The following is an 18,833-nucleotide window of genomic DNA, read 5'->3' as shown; positions in this document are numbered from 1 at the left end:
ACAATTAAATATATAACATCACCACAAATATAATAATTATCCTTCAAATATATATATATATATATTTTAATTTTTTTTTTATAATAATATAAATTTTCTATATATTATTATATATAATATTAAAAAATTTGTTTATATAATTTTATTAAATATTTTTTTTAAAAAATATGGTATAAGTGTTCTAAAATTTTCCGTCATAGTAGAATGATGCGAAAATGATAAACAACATTCTCCCTTTTAATCAACTCTATTACCATCTATACTCTCCATCTTAAACTATATATATATATACATATAAAATATGATGCAAAAACTAATTTAAAACAACACAATCACAAAATAATAAATGGTTAAGGTTTAAACCTAGATCATAATACAATTTAATAAGAATTTTAACCAAATGAACATAACTTTGATTTAATTTATATAAAAAAATGTTTTCAATTTAATTTAAAATATACAAAATGAAATTAATAAAAAGAACCATTATTTTCATTTATGTAACCGATCTTGTTACTATTATCATCCTATGTTCTAACACGATGATACATTCTAACTTTTGCATTAGTATAAAAATCAATTGCACATAAACTAGGATTTAAAGATTCTTTTGACATCCTAAAAATAGAAATTAGACGTCCCTTCTTTTTAGGGTAAGAATCAGTAAAAAAAAAAAATGTTTATATCAAACTCTTCATTCTTCTATAGGGGTAGAAAAATGATGATAGAAGATAATGAATCACACTTTGGGAGTGAATATATTTTATATTAAATCAATTTGACTCGTCCAAGCTTCATATATATTTTAACGTTGTTAGGACCAATTATGATATGATCATCGCTATTAGCTCTATTTTCAAATTTTAAATCCTAAAGTTTAAACCTTAAACATGTTTTCATAAATAATGTATTATCTAAATAACATTAATCACATTTTATTGGTTTACAAATTATATTTGTTATGATTAGTTTAGCCCATCCATTAAGAATTCAATATAAAGAAAAAAAATAAGTTTTTACCCCCACATTTTATGAATTTGAATATTCTTAATTTTTTTTTGTTAATACCCATTTAGAAAATTGTGTTAGGTTAATCATTTGACTACAAGTCATTCATTTAACTTCTCAAGAAATTTAAAAAGCACAATAAGAAACTCTAAAACAACTCATGTAATCATGTAATTGAATTGACACACACTTAGGAAATTAAAGAGAAAAAACACATACACCATTCAATTGAAATGAAAGATTTGTATTTATCATTGAATAATTCAAAATGACATACAAAATTAATACACATATAACCGTCAAAATATCTCCTATAGTAAATCCATAAGTGTAAGAAATAAAAATGAATGTAATAACTTAGAAGATGGTGCATGTCATGCTACCAATCAGTTTTTCGAAGATATAAATGTCGTCTGTCACATTCAGATTATAGAAGGACATGCAACGACTTGCGGTTTATCTTCTTCAATCACAAATATTGTGAAAGAATTATGAACTGTCATATAGACTTCTAGCGCGGTTTAACCGACATGAAGTACTCTAAATGGAAATAAGACCTAGAATGACATATTCTTTCACTCATATGTGATCTAATTTGTTTGATCCTAAGTAATTCTTGGTCTCTAAATCTTCTCATCATTATTGATTCCCACCTTTGCCACCCCCTTCCTTTTAGCAAGCCTGCCTTACCGAACAAGCAACAGCTTGAGCCCAATGTCTTAGCTTTGTCTTCACCTGTTGAGGACTATCACCTACAAGAATTAATAATTTTTAAATTATAGTTTATTACCCGTGAATGATAATAATATTATCAAACACATGTTTTCAGTGAGAATCAAACTCGGTGAATGGTACACGTTAAAAAATATAGAAGTTTAAAAAGATGATCTAGTTGCTAACCCGGGGAACATAATTTCCATGAATCTTCACTGTTTGGGCTCCCAACCGATGGTGATCCTCCTGTGAATGAACTAGAGGTTGATGACGTCGAGGATGAGAATGATGGCGAAGATCGATGGCTACATGATGGAGAAGTCATGGGACTAGTTGCGAATTGTCTGTTGACGGCAAAATAGAGATCAAGCGCGGGCAATGTGTTACAAAGCCTCTTACCAACCGACTCCTTAATGCCATCTTCATTGAATCCAAATCCTAGTTCAATGGACCCCCTAAGTTCGCTTAAGTCTTCATCGGTCAAGCAATCGTCGCATTCGTTAATCACATTGGTTGCGATCCGGCTCTTTTTAGTCTCTTGCTCTAGCATCTGACGACGACGCCTCTCCCACGCAATGTCTCGTGGAGTTTCACGCATTGACAATTGCTTTGACAACATCTTCTTGTTTTTCCAAAATGGAGGGGCATGGTCCAATCGCATCTGAAGCTCTTCCGCTTCAGACTCTGAGGCGGAAGAGGAAGAGAACGATAATGAAGATGAAAGAATAGTCATTTGTTTTTCCTCGTATATCATGATGTGATCTCCCATTGTATAATACAATGAGATATCGTCTTGCAAGTGTGGGGAATGGAGGCGGTGGCCTTAAAGGTCGACCGCCTCTTACCCGACAAGACAAGATCAACGAGGGGATAGAAGGATGATTTAGTTGATGATGATTGAAATTCTCAAAGACCAAAAGGGTGGGATGGGGAGTTTGGTGGGGGTATAAAGAAGCCTTACATCCCCTATTTTAGGGGCATTCTAATTGATGGTAGTCGAGGGTTTGTAGGCATTTGTCTTGCCTTCCATATATCCTACCTCCCATTTATAACAAATTCTCCCCCATGCATTGGGTAGTTGTTGCAAACTTAACTAACAATGCTTTTTTTTCTTTTTCCTTAATGATAAATATATTTTTAAAAATATTTCTAATACTATAACTTAATACAAATTAATATAAATTATACTATTCAAATTCAAGACAGTTAGAAAGGAAATTAATATATATATATATATTAGAATTTAACTAAATAAATAATATACTATTATATATATTAACATATGTTTAATTATATTTTTAAATAAATAAAACATTATATTTATATTTAGCTTTTTAATTAAAAAATATAATATTATATACATTTGTTTTTGATAAAAAATAAAATAATTTTTATATATATTTGAAAGGAGGAAAAATAGTGATTGTCACATCTCAATTAACTAATAATTAATTAGAGGAGGTTATCGATGTGAATTTAAACCCTTATATTTTGCATTTATATCTCTTTTCTCACTTTTTGAATATCTAAAGGTCTAATTTAGTTTAATATTTAAATTGACTATAATTAATTCGATCATAATCATGACTTTTTTAATATAAAAATATTCCCTTAATTTGAATATGTATTTATTCTTAAAAATATACATTAAGATTCTTCAACAAGAAATTAAAATAAATAAATTTTATTGAATTAATCTATATACTAAAAATAACTACTAAAAACTAATTAAAAGTAAAATAAATAAATTGATATGTTTTATTAAATTCATTTACATAACAAAATTACGACTAAAAATCAATTAAATAACCACTATACTACTAAATACTTGTACTTGTTACTACAAATTACATATTAATTAATAAGACTAATATCTTTATTAAGTGGTTCAGCGTTGCTATATTCGAGTGGGTTAAGGCGAATTAGAGCAAAACAGAGACGATTGTTAACGCGAAAACTTCAGAGTTGTACTTGCATTCCCTCATTAGTTTTGACGAGCTCGTTCCAACAACGAGAGACAAGATTTTGTGGGTAAAAATATTACTCATGTCCCATATTTTTAATTTTATTTCTTCTGATAATATTTCTCTGATATCTAAAACTATGAATGGAATGCTTTTACGCTTTGGTCTTTTCTTAAGATTGCGATATCCAAGTTTAAGTAGCACCCAAATTGCTATTCGAACTTTTTCATCATTTATATTGACATCATAGATATGGCGAAGGGTCTTGAACTCCTCTAGGCACATCAAATAAAACCGACAAGGATGATCAAGACCAACCATGAGAAAAGAGAGAAAATAAAGATTTAGAGTAGTTAATTAAAATTAAGGATTATGATCCTCATGAAAGTTTCATAAAAATTCAAATAGGAAAAGGAAGATAAAATGTGAATTTTAAACAATTTTAATTATAATAAATAATTTATAAAAGGGTTTGCTTGTCTATTATCATTATATTTGTTATATATAATTGTTATTATTAATATATTTTTCTGTTAAAATGATAATAATTATGTAATTTTAATATATAAAAAATAAATAACTAGAATAGTGGGTTGAAATATTTTGAAATTCTTTCTGCTAATTAACTTAATTTCAAAAAAAGTAATCTGGTCTTAGTTATTCTATGTAAATATAGCCAAGGCTTTTATTCATATACATATAAACATTAAACATTTACAAATTATTAACTAACAATCCTTTATTTTGAAATAAAAATTTGAAGAAGCATACATATAACTAACTATATTCATTAAAACTCTATTTTCATCACAAAAACTTCCTATTAAGCTAGAGGGTCATCATCAACAAACAAAGAAGAAGGTCATAAAAATCTACAAAAACTATGAAAGGTCAGCACAAGTATTTCCGCCCTCTTTGAACTTAGAAACGAATAACTCGTTTCCATCCAAACCGATAGCAAGGCGGTTCAAATTGTCGCTGATTGAGTTGCTATGTCCAGTTGCGGAACTGGACAGTGTTGATGTGGATGCATCCTAAGTAACGTTTTTCAATTCCAGCAAAGCAAATAACATGCAACAATTTCCTGATACCATAGAAGAAATCAAATTAATTATTAAACACTCCCCCATAAAGGACAGCCATAAAATGGAAGAAATAAAATAATGCCTTACTTACATCACAAAATCTCATTCACATAGAAGGGAAACAATGGATTATGACCTGTCATACAAAAAAAAAAGAAGAGAAATTAAATACTTATATGACTTAATTTAAAATTTAAGATATGTTACACCCCCTAGCATAGCATGAACTTATTACACCCAACCTGACAATTTGGATTTCAGAATGTACATTTCAGTATTTCTCATTTCAGCCTGATTTCATCTTATGATCAAAACCATCAGTTATTCATTACATATAACTCTAAACTTTAAATTCCATTTAGAATCAATCCTAGCTAGCTAGGCATGATTTCTATGTTCCCCTACTCATGCAGACTAAAATACAATAATCAGTGCAGCTTGAAAAAAGAACTTACTTGAACAAAAGCTGAAACCCTTAAAATGGTCGCTTCTCCGCTTCCAGATGCCGCTACGAACATAGAATCAAAATTAAGAGGCAATGTCGTCAAAGCCTTCCAAAACTCAGGGGTCATTTTGAAGATGCACAACTGTTTCTATTAATAGCTGAGATGGAACTCATCAAAATTCTTCCAATTTCGATGTGGGATCGTTCCATACTTGCAAGTTTTGTACAGCGGACAGCAAAAAACGATGTCAATCTCTCTTTTCTTCTTTCCTTTCTTCAGTTACTACTGAGGCTTCTATTTATAGCCAAAACTTGTTTTTTATTGATCATAAATTATTTAATAATTTTACTATTTAATATTTTGATTGTTATTTAATTTGTTTATTTTGTATTTTTGTTTGATTTATTTAATTTTTTTTCAGTGTTTTTAATAATTAATTTGATATTCTCTTAATAAAGTCAGTTTTTTAAATTAGTTAACAAATTCAATTGGGTAAAACTAAATTTATCAACTCAAAATTTAAAAATTATAATTCCCACTTAAATTAAATTAATACATTGAGAGATCTTGAAAGATTTTATTTATAAGGTATAAAGTAATCAAATTCAAATTATATGGGGAAGGGGAATCAGAGATTAATGTTTATTCATTTGTGAAAGAACTATGAAAGAAGTGGTGTCAAAATGACACTCTTACAATTTTTATTATATATTTTTTTGATTAGTCCTCAAAATAACAATAATTTAATAATTAATTTGATGAATAAGAATATATGATATAAAATTGGTGTCATAAATACTATCGGAAATAACGTGATTGAGTTTTATAAGACTTTAAATTTAATAGGAGAGAAAAAATTATTTTTTAAGTTCGCTCACGTGTTGTTACATAATTTCTGATATAATTCGTGACACCAAATTACTGTTTTATATCGTTACTCTAATTTGATATCCTTGATATTAAGGTATCTATTTAATTATTAAATTCAATCTTGTGTAATATATACATATTTTCAAACAAAATGCTTACTCTAAATGTAAAAGAAAAATATATTACGTAGATGAGAAAGAAAAGAACTCAATAAAATTTTCAAATATTTTAGTTGCATATATGTATTCTCCAAAATTCTTTCATTTTCCATCCATTCTGTTTGTCAAGTTATCTTGATTAATTTGATTATCGAAAATTTGGTTCGTCCCTAATTCACTCAAATTCACCAAAATATTTGTGGTCAATGAGAAGTAGGTTTAGAATTTGTTGAAGTGTTCATTCCAAGACAGTGGTGAATCAATTTCTTTGCATTTCATTGCAATCCAATGTGCGACATAATTGAATTCTCTCTTAGTCCAAGCTATTTTGAAACCTTGTTGATTTCTGGACATGTAAGAATGTTTATTTTAATTGATCTCGCCTTCCATTATGTGTTCAACTTTGACGTTTCGAGATTTTAATAGCCAATTGACAGTTAGAGAATATTATAACATCATTGATATGTAGTTTCTCCACCAGTCTCGTTGTTAGTCTTAAAACCTCCATTTCAGCAATTGTGACATCAACACCCTCAAAAGATTTTGTTCCTCCTGTAATAATTTCTCCACTTGGCATGCACAATATCACTACAACATAATTTTTTTCGTACACTTATTAATGGCCGCATCCACATGTGTCATGATTTGATTTGGGTGAATATGTGTTAGTGCTTCTTTCAACCCGCTTCCTTTTTTTGCTTTTCTTTCAAGTTAGCCTGTCCATATGCTCAAAACTTTTGTGATGTAGTTGTAATAATCCGATTCTCGTCCATATTTTGATTTCTGAATGTAAGATTATTTATAGCCTTCCATATCTCCTAGCATATCCACACAATTTTTTCCAACTGATCATCCTCTCTCCTCTCAATGTTTTTTAAATCTTTCAAAAATAATCATTATTGTTAGGATACTTAATTTGAATATTTGATTTATGTCAAATATTTCTAACAAAATCACAATCAAGAAGAGCGTGTTTAGTTTTTTCATATAAGTTTTTACATTGACTACATAAAATCTCAGTGATCACTTTTTTTTTTTGAAAGATTCATTTTTGATGCCACTACTTCATTAAGGACTCTTCACATATTTTTTATTATTATTTTTGATGATCACTTAAGGAGTCAAAATTTCCCCAAAATATCAAAATCATTTTGTAAATTATTCTTATTGTTTATCCGAGTCTTAGCTAGATAACCAAAATTAACGTTATATTGTTCATCATTAGACCAAGGTCAAACTTAAATATCATCTTCCTCTACACTTACTAAAGGGTTTGACAAGATTTCTAACATTATATCATTATTGAAAACTAGCATGTAGCCTATGCATTTGTACGAGTAATTTTATTTTTAATCTTTTATATATAAATTAGTTAGTTAAAAAATTGAACTTATATGGTTCAAAGGTCTCGCGTTCATCAAATTTGGTGTTGAATTTTAATATATAAAGTCTTATTAGCCTAGTTAGTTAAAGAGTTGTACTGGTTAGGTTGCAAGTTCGAAACATAAATATAGCATTTTTAATTTTATTTTTAACCGTTTTAAGTTTATGGGCGGATCAATTCACAATCCACAATCCGACCCAAGTATTCATTTACTCTCACATATATATCCAAATTTAGGCATGGCAGTTGTGCCCCGACGGTTCGGGTACCTGAAGGAACCGAACCGATCGATTCGGATATTTTTTTTTTCATTTCGGTTCGGGGCTATTATGGGTTAGAATCGTTCGGTTCCGGGTACCCGGCAGAAGAACCTAGACTCGAACCGAGACCCGATAATTAAAAGAAACTGTTTCGGTTCCTCCTTTGTCGTTTCGGTTCCGACGACTTCTGTTTCGGTTCTTCTAGCTCAAAGAAGACAAATACCGCCATTGTTGAAAAAAATGCTATGTTTCAGCTTAGAGCCTAGAGAGAGAGTACGTTGGTAAGAAAAATTGACCAAATTCTATATTTATTCATTTCAAGATGTTTGATTTTATTAGATTTACAATCTTTTATTCTTTTAAATATAATAATAAAGATGTATTAAAAGTTTACAACTTTATAATTAAATGAAATTATATTTAATTTTGTATTTTTTTTCAATCCTTTAATAATTCAAAATTTAAGTTTATAGTAATATTTTTTTATTACTCTTTTAAAATAATATAATTTTAATATTAGAGGTATAATTCTCCTTATTTAAATATTTTATGAAATTAATTTAAACTTTTTTAATAATATCAAATATTATAATAATTATATTTTATTTATTAAAAAATAATTATTTATTAAAGAGTTAAAAATAATATTTAAGAAGTCAAAAATTCTAAACTTTATAAAGGTATACAAATTTAGTTCAAAATTATAAAATATATATTTTTAAGCAAATAATTTTTTATAAATATTTGGTTCTTAAATTAGGTTGGGTATCAACGAAAAATACGAATTATTTGAATACTCAATTTTTTAAGGCGATATCAGGTCCAATTTAGTTTCATTCATACCAGAAAATTTGTCATAACCTACATAGATAGAATGATAAACTGAAATTTAAAAATATATCAAATAAAAGTAAAATATCCTCTCATACATATACCATCAACCAAAACAATTTATTGAAAATGGTTTTTTTTACTAATAAACAAAAATAAATATTAAATTATTAATTATATAAAAGAAATTTAAAATTTTAAAAAAAAATTAAAAATTCTGGGATTATTTTTTAAACGGGTCCGGGTCGGGTACCCATCGGGTCAGAACCGGCCAGATTCGGGTAAATCATGGAACCATTTTCGGGGAAGAATCGGGTCAGTTCGGGTCGGGTCCAGTTCGGGTCCATCAAAACCCGAACTTTTGTCATCCCTATCCAAATTAACCACATGTCTCGACCGGTAATCCAGACACTTTAAAAATTAAGCATCATTATATATATAGATTAGTTAGTTAAAAAGTTGAATTTATATTGTTAAAACGTTATGCGTTCATGAAATTTGGTGTTGAATTTAAAATATAAAGTCTTATTAGCCTAGTTGATTACAATGTTGTACTTATTTTTGTTAAGTTACAAGTTCGAAACATACATATAACATTTTTAATTTTATTTTTAAATATAAAGTCTTATACATATAGTATTTTTAATTTTATTTTTAACTGTTTTAAATTTATGGGCGGGTAAAAACCCACAATTCGACTCAAGTATTCATTTACTCTCACATATATATCCAAATTAACCACAGCTCTTGACCCGATAATCCGGACACTTTAAAAATTAAGCATCATTATATATATATAGAAAGATTAGTTAGTTAAAAAGTTGAACTTATATTGTTAAAACGTCTCGCGTTCATCAAATTTGATGTTGAATTTAAAATATAAAGTCGTTTAGCCTAGTTGGTTAAAGGGTTGTACTTGTTTATTTAGGTTGCAAGTTCGAAATATACATATAATATTATAATATTTTTAATTTTATTTTTAACCCTTTTAAGTTTATGTACGGGTAAACCCACAATCTAACTCAAATATCATTTTACTCCCACATATATATATCCAAATTAACCACAACTCTCGACCCGACAATTCAGACACTTTAAAAATTAAGCATCATTATATATATATATATATATATATAAATTAGTTATTTAAAAGTTGAACTTATATTGTTAAAATGTTTCGCGTTCATCATATTTAGTGTTGAAGATTTGTAATATTATAAAGTCTTATTAGCCTAGTTGGTTACAGAATTGTACTTATTTTTGTTAAATTGCAAGTTCAAAATATACATATAACATTTTTCATTTTATTTTTAACTGTTTTAAGTTTATGGACGGGTCAACCCACAATCCGACCCAAGTATTCCTTTAATCTCACATATATATCCAAATTAACCACATGTCTCGACCCGGAAATCCGGACACTTTAAAAATTAAACATCATTATATATATAGATTAGTTAGTTAAAAAAGTGAACTTGTATTATTAAATTGTCCCGCGTTCATCAAAGTTGGTGTTGAATTTATAATATAAAGTCTTACTAGCCTAGTTGATTAAAAGGTTGTACTTATTTTGTTAGGTTGCAAGTTCGATACATACATAACGTTTTTAATTTTATTTTTAACCGTTTTAAGTTTATGGGCAGGTCAACCCACAATCCGACATAAGTATTCATTTACTCTCACATATATATCCAAATTAACCACAACTCTCGACCTGACAATTCAGACACTTTAAAAATTAAGCATCATTATTTATATATATATATATATATATATATATATATATATATATATGTGCAAAAATTTTAATATTCAAGTTATTTCCATCATCGAGTAAGAGTTCATTGACATGAGTTTGAGGAATGTACATGTGTTGTTTAGTTTCGTACTTGATGAAATTCATTTATGTTCTTAAATTTTGGTTATCGTACCAGATAAAATTTGTCATCTCATATTATCATCTAGAAGACCCTTGCCCTAGATAATACTCTTTCAAATTTATGATGAATTAACTTTGTCTTTAACATCCCGGAATGATGAGTTTGAAAAGTATATAGCCTTAAATTATTTTTCCCACAAAGTTTTGATTGTGTGCTAATCTCCAAACTTGTCTGTACAACATAACTATATTCATGCTTTTACAATTTTTGAATCTCATACCTCCTATTTTTTTATAATGTTTTCACATTTAACCAAATGAATTCTATTATTTTCAAAATTTGTTTATTAGTGAAATGATTCGTTTAAGGATTGATATTGACAATTTGAAAACACTTATAAGATAATTTGGAAGTGATTGTAAAATACTTTTAATTAGAACTTTATTTCCCGACTGTGATAAAAGTTTAGTTCTCCACCCGTGAACATGTCCTTTAATTTTTCCTAATAGAACATTCTTTTTATGATCTCCTATTCAAGTGAGATACCAAGATAAACTTATGTATGTGGGCTAAGAGAAATGTTTATTAATCTAGATAGATTTTGTTGTAATATTAGAGGTGTATTTTTGACTAAAGATGATGCATGACTTATATGCATGACAATACCTATTGAGAGCATCCATAATTTTTGTAGTCTCCATTTTGTCCCAAATAGAATTGAAACATTTGCAAATAAAAGATTTGATATTTTTGTCCACTTCTTCTAATTTTGATCCCTGCAATATCCTGAGAAACCATTAATTTATCAATAAATTTCATCAAATCTTCACTAGCAAAAACAAAAAAAAATATGGAGAAAGTGGATCTCCATGTCGAATGCCTCTAGTGGGATAATTGTTAGCAGTGGCTCTCAATTAAGATTAATTTGATATGTGACCGATGACATGCATTCCATAATCTTGTTGGTCTATTTATATAAAATTGCCATTTTAATCATAGTTTGGCAAATAAAGTCCCACTATAATCTATCGTATGCTTTTGTCATAACAAGTTTAAGAGTAAATTCAAAATTTTCCCTTTTGAACATATTTGTATTCTCAGATAATAGTATTCAGGTACTTGTTTCTCTTTTCGGTGATATTCATTTGGAAGGCGTCATGCCACTTCTCAAGATATATAGTACATGCTCTGGAGTTGATAGGCCTATCCACAACGAAGGCAGCTTCTATGCAACTATAGCCGAATTGTTTGAACATGCTCTAGGTGTAATAACATGTAACCCATTCCAAACCCAATAGTACAATCATGGGTTTATCATCCATCAAGAACGTTATTTTCTTGATGTGATACCAAGTATTATTTTCCTGAATTCGTCATTGCTTTGCACCATAGGTCCGAGCATAAATTTCTTCATTCTTCGATATTGGAAAGAAGGTAGCATGATTTCTCCATGATACACTAGTGGAAAATACTTGAGTTTGTCCAAAAGCCAGATGTAGAGAATCAGATGTGAATCTCTTTTTCTCATTGTGGGACAGAGACATGAGTTGTTCAATCCCATTATTGTTTCTGCAAGAATGTAACAGGAGTATCATTTCTGTACTGTAACTTGATCAATTGTTTAATCAAAAACAATTTATTGTTCCCAGTCTTCCGAACATACAACTGTTCAAGCTTGTTCCACAAAGTACGAGCATGTCTCTCCCAACAATATGATTCATCACATTATCCTCCCATTGTCGAATATATACACTAACTTGTCTATGCAAAATAGTTCATTCTGCATCAGTTTTATTCTCAAATTATCAGTAGCAAAAACAAGTAAGTAATAATCTTTCATATATAGGAGATTTTCCATTTTTGCCTTTTAAAATGATAATTAGAACCATTCAAATTAATCATCCTACTTGTATTAGTTTCCATCGTTCAAACAATTCAATTCACAAATAAACAACCAAGACTCTGATACCACTTTGATGGAAATGCACTACAACGTTAAACAACAAAATGCGGAATTTAACATTTGTTTGACAATACTTTCCTAAACTGTTTAAACCTGCGAGAAAACTAATAAATAGGTATGCACAAATGCAATCAACACAGTCCCTAAAATAGTGAGTAATACACCAAGCAAGCACACACACAAACAACACAAAATTTTAGCATGAAAAACTCTCAATGGGTCAAAATCCACGGGACACCTAGTGTCACTTAAAATCCACTACCATCGGAAAAAGAACAATACAAAATCTTCTTTAGACAATACTAGAGGCATACAAATTCATCATACCCTTGAAAATATACATATCAAGAAATATGAAAACAATCAAAGAACAAGAAATGAAGATTATCACCGAAATAACTATTACTATTCCAACAACGAAACCCCGACCTCTATTGTCGGAACGGTAGCAGTTATTTCGATGATATTCTTCCTTTTTGTTCTTTAATTGTTTCCATATTCCTTGATGTGCATGTTTCCAAGGATATGATGAATTTGTATGCTTCTAGTATTGTCTAAAAAAGATTTTGTGTGTCTCGTGGTTTTTGACCCATTAAAGGATTTTGGATTTTTCACGCTAAAATTTTGTGTTGTTTGTGTGTTGCTTAGTGTGTTACTATTTTAGGGGTTGTGTTGATTGCATTTGTGCATACTATTTATTAGCTTTCTCACAAGTTTAAACGATTTGAAAAAATGTCATCAGACGAAGGTTAAATTTCGCATTTTATTGTTTATCGCTGTGGTGCATTTCCATCATCAAATTCGGAGTCGGGGATGAAAAATATACAAAACTCAAACTCGACTATACTAATTTTAGAATTGTCTTTTTAAAGTTTATAGTGACTTTTACCTGCAACATCATTAGAATAAAGTTTATGGTGACTATATTATTTGTGTCTAGACTCTTTTAACTCAATTTGAAAAGAGAAAAGATGTAAAGTGAAAAGAATTAGCTAGCCCATCAGAAACAATTGGAAATATGCATCATGTACACCGGTTAAGGTGTCCATCTCAGACGACCGTCGTGAGATGAATCCAAGTTTCATCATTTGGTAATTATTCATAAACCCTAATAAAAAAACATCAAATTGGAATACAATAACAAAGAGGAACCAGAGATTGATTGTATTGAAACTGGCACTGATCAGGATGAAAAGGACTAATTTTTTAAAATCATTTATTTAATTCTCTCTCGATTTGACTCCTCCTAATGCCAGAATAATAACAATCTATTCAAGAAAGAAAGAAAGAAAAAAGGAGCGAAGCATTCAGAATGAGTAGGAGGTAATTTAATCCTTCACGGAGGTATCGGTATGATATTAATACAATCATCACAATGCTCGCTGCTCTGTTTTCAAAACCTCATGTAACAAACAAATATGAATTATACAAACATAGATAAATTCATCGAAATTAAAAAGAAGGGTAAATGAAGGAGATTCAAACAGATTAATAGGTTGAAGAAGATGAATGAGAAGGCGATCAAGTATTAATAGGGATTGCCGATCGCTAGGGTTTCCAAGCTTTACGCTTCTGCTTCTTGGGCCTTCACACTTTGGGTCAGCCCATTGATTATACTTTTTAGGGTTTCGTTTTAATTTAATCATAATTAACTTATATATTTTTTTTTTAATAATTAACTTATATTAAAAAATTTTAAAAAGTTATTTTTTATAACAATATATATATATATATATATATATATACTAATGTAAAAAGTCAACTAACATTATATTACTATTTTCTCTTGCCTTTTTCTATTCTATTATTCCTAATTAGATTTTATTTTTCTATATATATATATATATTCAATTTAATATTAAATATGAATTATAAAAAATTTCAATCAACAAAGTCCACAACTGTAACAACCATATATCCCTCCTCTCTCATCCTTTTCATTTCTTAATTAATTTTGTTTTCCTTACTATATATATATATAATATATTTTCTTACAATATATAATTTAAAAAAATTATTTCTATTATTTTTTTATAGTGAGCATGACTTTTAGCTAGGTATAAGAGCTAATATTTCTTAGCTTTTCATATTTAGCTTATCATATTTCTTAAATTTAATGTGTCAGTAAGGTGGATTTCTTTGCGGTTTTGATATGATCATCAATCTTGGGTTGCGAGGTTTGAGGCCTATGAATCTTGTGGAGGCCCTTCTTGTGAATTCTAAGGAGTTCTTCATATATTTAGTAGATATGTGTAGAATTTCATAGGAGGAATTGCAAAGTTGAGAAGGTATAGGAAGAAATTTTTTCTTATGCTCGTCAAAGGAACTGTTCGTCTAGTCCCGTTGAAGAGGAAATTTTGTACCCTCATTGGTGAGGAACACTTGATGGCTAGGGTTTGGAAAAAATTTTGTAGATTAAAAAATTGGATATGAAGATATTTTGTATAAGAATAAGACTTTAACATTTTGGTGGCTACCTCTAATTAAAGTTTGTTATTTTGTTTAACTTTACATGTGAAGCGTTATAATTTAATATCTATTTTTAGTATATGTTCATGTAATCATTGTTAAAAGAATTTTAATATTTTAGATCTGGTTTTCCATAATTTAATAATATGTTTTTTTTTTTCTTTTATAGGGTTAATATTTGTTAAATTTTTGTTTTTTTAGGGATGTATAAATTTTTTCCTTTGATTTATAATGATCATATATGTTTATACAAATTTTTTATAGGTCCAACATTTAAAGATATATTTATAAAGTAGGTGGACTCAAGGGCGAATCCAGGAAAAAAAATTCACTGGGCTGAAAAAGTTATAAGTATATATATATATATATATATATATATATATATATATATATAATGATGCTTAATTTTGAAAGTGTCCGGATTGCCGGGTCGAGAGTTGTGGTTAATTTGAATATATATGTGAGAGTAAATGGATATTTGGGTCGGATTCTGGGTTGACCCGCCCATAAATTGAAAACGGTTAAAAATAAAATTAAAAATGCTATAAGTATGTTTCAAACTCGCAATCTAACAAAACAAGTATATCTTTTTAACCAACTAGGCTAATAACATTTTATATTTTAAATTAAACACCAAATTTGATGAGTACGGGACGTTGTAACAATATATTTTTATCCGTATGCATCGCATGAGTATCTTCCTAGTTATACTAATACCCGTAGGTGAACATATTAATCAAACAACTCCCAAAATACCTTTACTAAAATAAAATAAATATATGAAACCTAATAAAATATAAGAATACTCGATTTAAAAAAAATATATGTTAAGAAAATGTGAGAAGTTAAATTAATTAGGTTTTAAATAATAAAAAACTAACTATATAAATAAACATAAATATAAAAGTGTAATTTAATGGATTTTAGCCTAATTTTATAAGAATGTTAGAAAAAGAAAATAAAAATTAATAATTTAATAGATTTTAGCCTAATTTTGTAAGAATGTAAGAAAAAGAAAACAAAAAATATAAATAAGAACAAAAATACAAAATTGTGGTAAAGACATATAATCAAATAATATGTTCGAGATTACGATTATAAATATTAATACATAGAAATCGTTTGAGAAGAATATATAATATATCAAATTATTTATTTAAATACCGAAACAAATCAATATAACTGTTTTAACTTGTTTATTAATATTAGTTTATATTTTTTATTTAAATAATTTAAAATTAAAAAATATAAAAAAATTATTTTATCATTATATTTATATAAATTATTATTTTAATATTTATATTTTACTCTTTTAAGTAATTTGTATTACAAATTATATTAAAATTAATAAAAAATAATACATAATTATTATACAAATATACTTTTAAAATAAATAATAGTATTATATGATTTATATTATATATAATTCTTTATACTTTAACTTATTTAAATAAATATTATTTATTAATTTAAATAAATATAAATAAAATTTATTTTAATAAAATTAGTTTACAAACAAATTATATTGAATTTTAAAATATAATAAAAAGAAAATGGGTCAGGTTTGATCTCCTGACCTCATATATAAAATCCAGCTTCAAAACCAACTAGACAAGAACATATATGATAAACATATTTATATATATATATATAATATTATAAACATTTACACTGGGCTATAGTTGTTGTCTAACAGTTTATATTGATATTATGTAGTATTATCATGTCTTTTTATAAATACATAAACATAAAAAATTCAAGATTATTTTAACAATTATTTCGATATATATATTAAATGTGTTCTAAATTTTTTTTATTTAGCTCTTGCAAAACAAAATGTCGATTCAAGGAAAGAAGGCAAGAGACTTGTGTAAACAGTGCATTTAGCTAAAAAAAAATTACTAGCTTTATTACCTATTTTCGTTGAATGCGAATGTGTGATTATTATCGGTCGGGCACAACAATTAAATAAAGCTTTTACTATGAGCACGCATTGAATGTTTTCATAAATGAAATATCATACAAAAAAAATTGAGAGAAAACAAAGGTTGGTTAATTCTAATCATTACAGATTACAAATATTTAGTGAAGATCTTTTCTTAATTTTATGTTTCTGATCATGTCAATTCGAGTTTGAATTCAATCACAATTCATTCTATTAATTTAATTGTAAGCTCTGTTGAGTTCTTACTTTTTTTTCTTCTTAAATCTGATATCTTTTACCGTATATAATTTATTTTAAAGAATACATGCATTAACTTTTGTATAAATTTTTTAAAAAATATTAGAAAATTCCTATTTAATTGTATTTTAATTTTATTTTAAAAAAATTATAAGAAACATGTACATAATATTTTGTTAACTTTTTAAATAGTTAGTCATTATTTTATATGATGAGTGATAAAGAGAGGGAATTTAGTAAGGGAATTTGGTGAGGGAATGACTTGCATCACCGAAAATGTAAAAGTAGGAGGAAAGAGAGAAAAAAGAGATATTATTTAATTTTTTCAGCGAATAAGATTATGTCAATTCATTCCCTCACAAAATTCCCTCACCTAATCATTTCTCATTTTATATACTTATCTTAATCTTCTTATTTTACATAGAAAAAAAGTGCATGCATATTTTTTAATTTATAATATATTATTTTAAAAATTAATTATTTTATTATTTTTAATTATATTTATTCACTATATTATTTAAAATGTTAATAAATTTTATTTTTTCTAACATATTCATAATCATATAATTTCTCTTTCATAATCTATATTAATTATTTTCTCTATCTCTTAATATATATATATATATATATATATATATATATATATATATATATATTTCTCTCACTTAATTTCTCTTTTATAAATTTTGTAATAATAATAATAATAATAATAATAATAATAATAATAATAATAATAATAATAATAATAATCTCCAAATTTTCTCTTATAATAATTACTAATTTATCTCTCCTTTTATAATTATTAATTTTTTTCCTAATTAATATTTTTATTGTTTTATGTTATATATATATATATATATATATATATATATATATATATATATATATATATATATATATATATATATATTATATTTCTTTATTAATTTTAAATAAAATTATTAATAATTTTTATATTTATATATTTAATAATAAATATTTATTTGTTTTTATATATGAATATTTATAATATACAAAATAATACTATAATATATATATATATATATATATATATATATATATATATATAATAACGTTTAATATGTTTATTAAACGGAACAATAAAATTATAAATTTCTTTTTCCTAAATAATAATCATATATTATAATACCCATTTTTTTATAATAATTATTAATTTTTTTCCTAATTAATATTTTAATTATTTTATTTCTCATATATATTAATTTTTTTTATTAATTTTAAATAAATTTATTAATAATTTTTATATTTTTATATAAAAATAATTATAATGTTTAAAGTTAACCTCAAATTAATCAAGGTCACTTTCTTTCTCCTCTTTTATACTCTATTTTTTAATTAAATTTTATTTTTCCATACCATATATATATTATATATATAATATATATATTATATATATAATTATCGATATTAATATTAATTCAAATTTCTCATTTATTAAATTTAACATTAAATATTAATTAGAAAACCTCCAACAAGATCAACTTTCTCATTTATTGAATTTAACATTAATTAAATATTAATTATAAAACCTCAAACAACAAACTTAACAAACTTATGTTATAACTATGTGTAATTAAACCAAACCAATTAAACTATAC

The 18,833-nt window shown here is 26.6% G+C and overlaps 1 protein-coding gene and 1 non-coding gene across 2 annotated transcripts; both read right to left on the bottom strand.

Annotated features, from left to right (window-relative positions):
- Window positions 1-1,680: 1,680 nt before the first annotated feature.
- Window positions 1,681-2,491, bottom strand: LOC124943718. Its single transcript, XM_047484193.1, has 2 exons — window positions 1,909-2,491; window positions 1,681-1,760 (listed from the first exon to the last, which is right to left on the bottom strand). Exons 1-2 carry the CDS (start codon window positions 2,489-2,491, stop codon window positions 1,681-1,683), a joined length of 663 nt encoding a protein of 220 aa, XP_047340149.1.
- An 11,067-nt stretch (window positions 2,492-13,558) lies between these two features.
- Window positions 13,559-13,658, bottom strand: LOC124944143. The gene has a single exon (XR_007099804.1). It is a non-coding gene; the product is annotated as a small nucleolar RNA Z161/Z228 (small nucleolar RNA).
- Between the last annotated feature and the right edge of the window lie 5,175 nt (window positions 13,659-18,833).

Source organism: Impatiens glandulifera, chromosome 6, assembly GCF_907164915.1.
Source record: "Impatiens glandulifera chromosome 6, dImpGla2.1, whole genome shotgun sequence".
NCBI classification, from domain to species: domain Eukaryota; kingdom Viridiplantae; phylum Streptophyta; class Magnoliopsida; order Ericales; family Balsaminaceae; genus Impatiens; species Impatiens glandulifera.
Note: the sequence above shows the minus strand (reverse complement) of the source record. Positions and strands in the feature narration are given on the sequence as shown.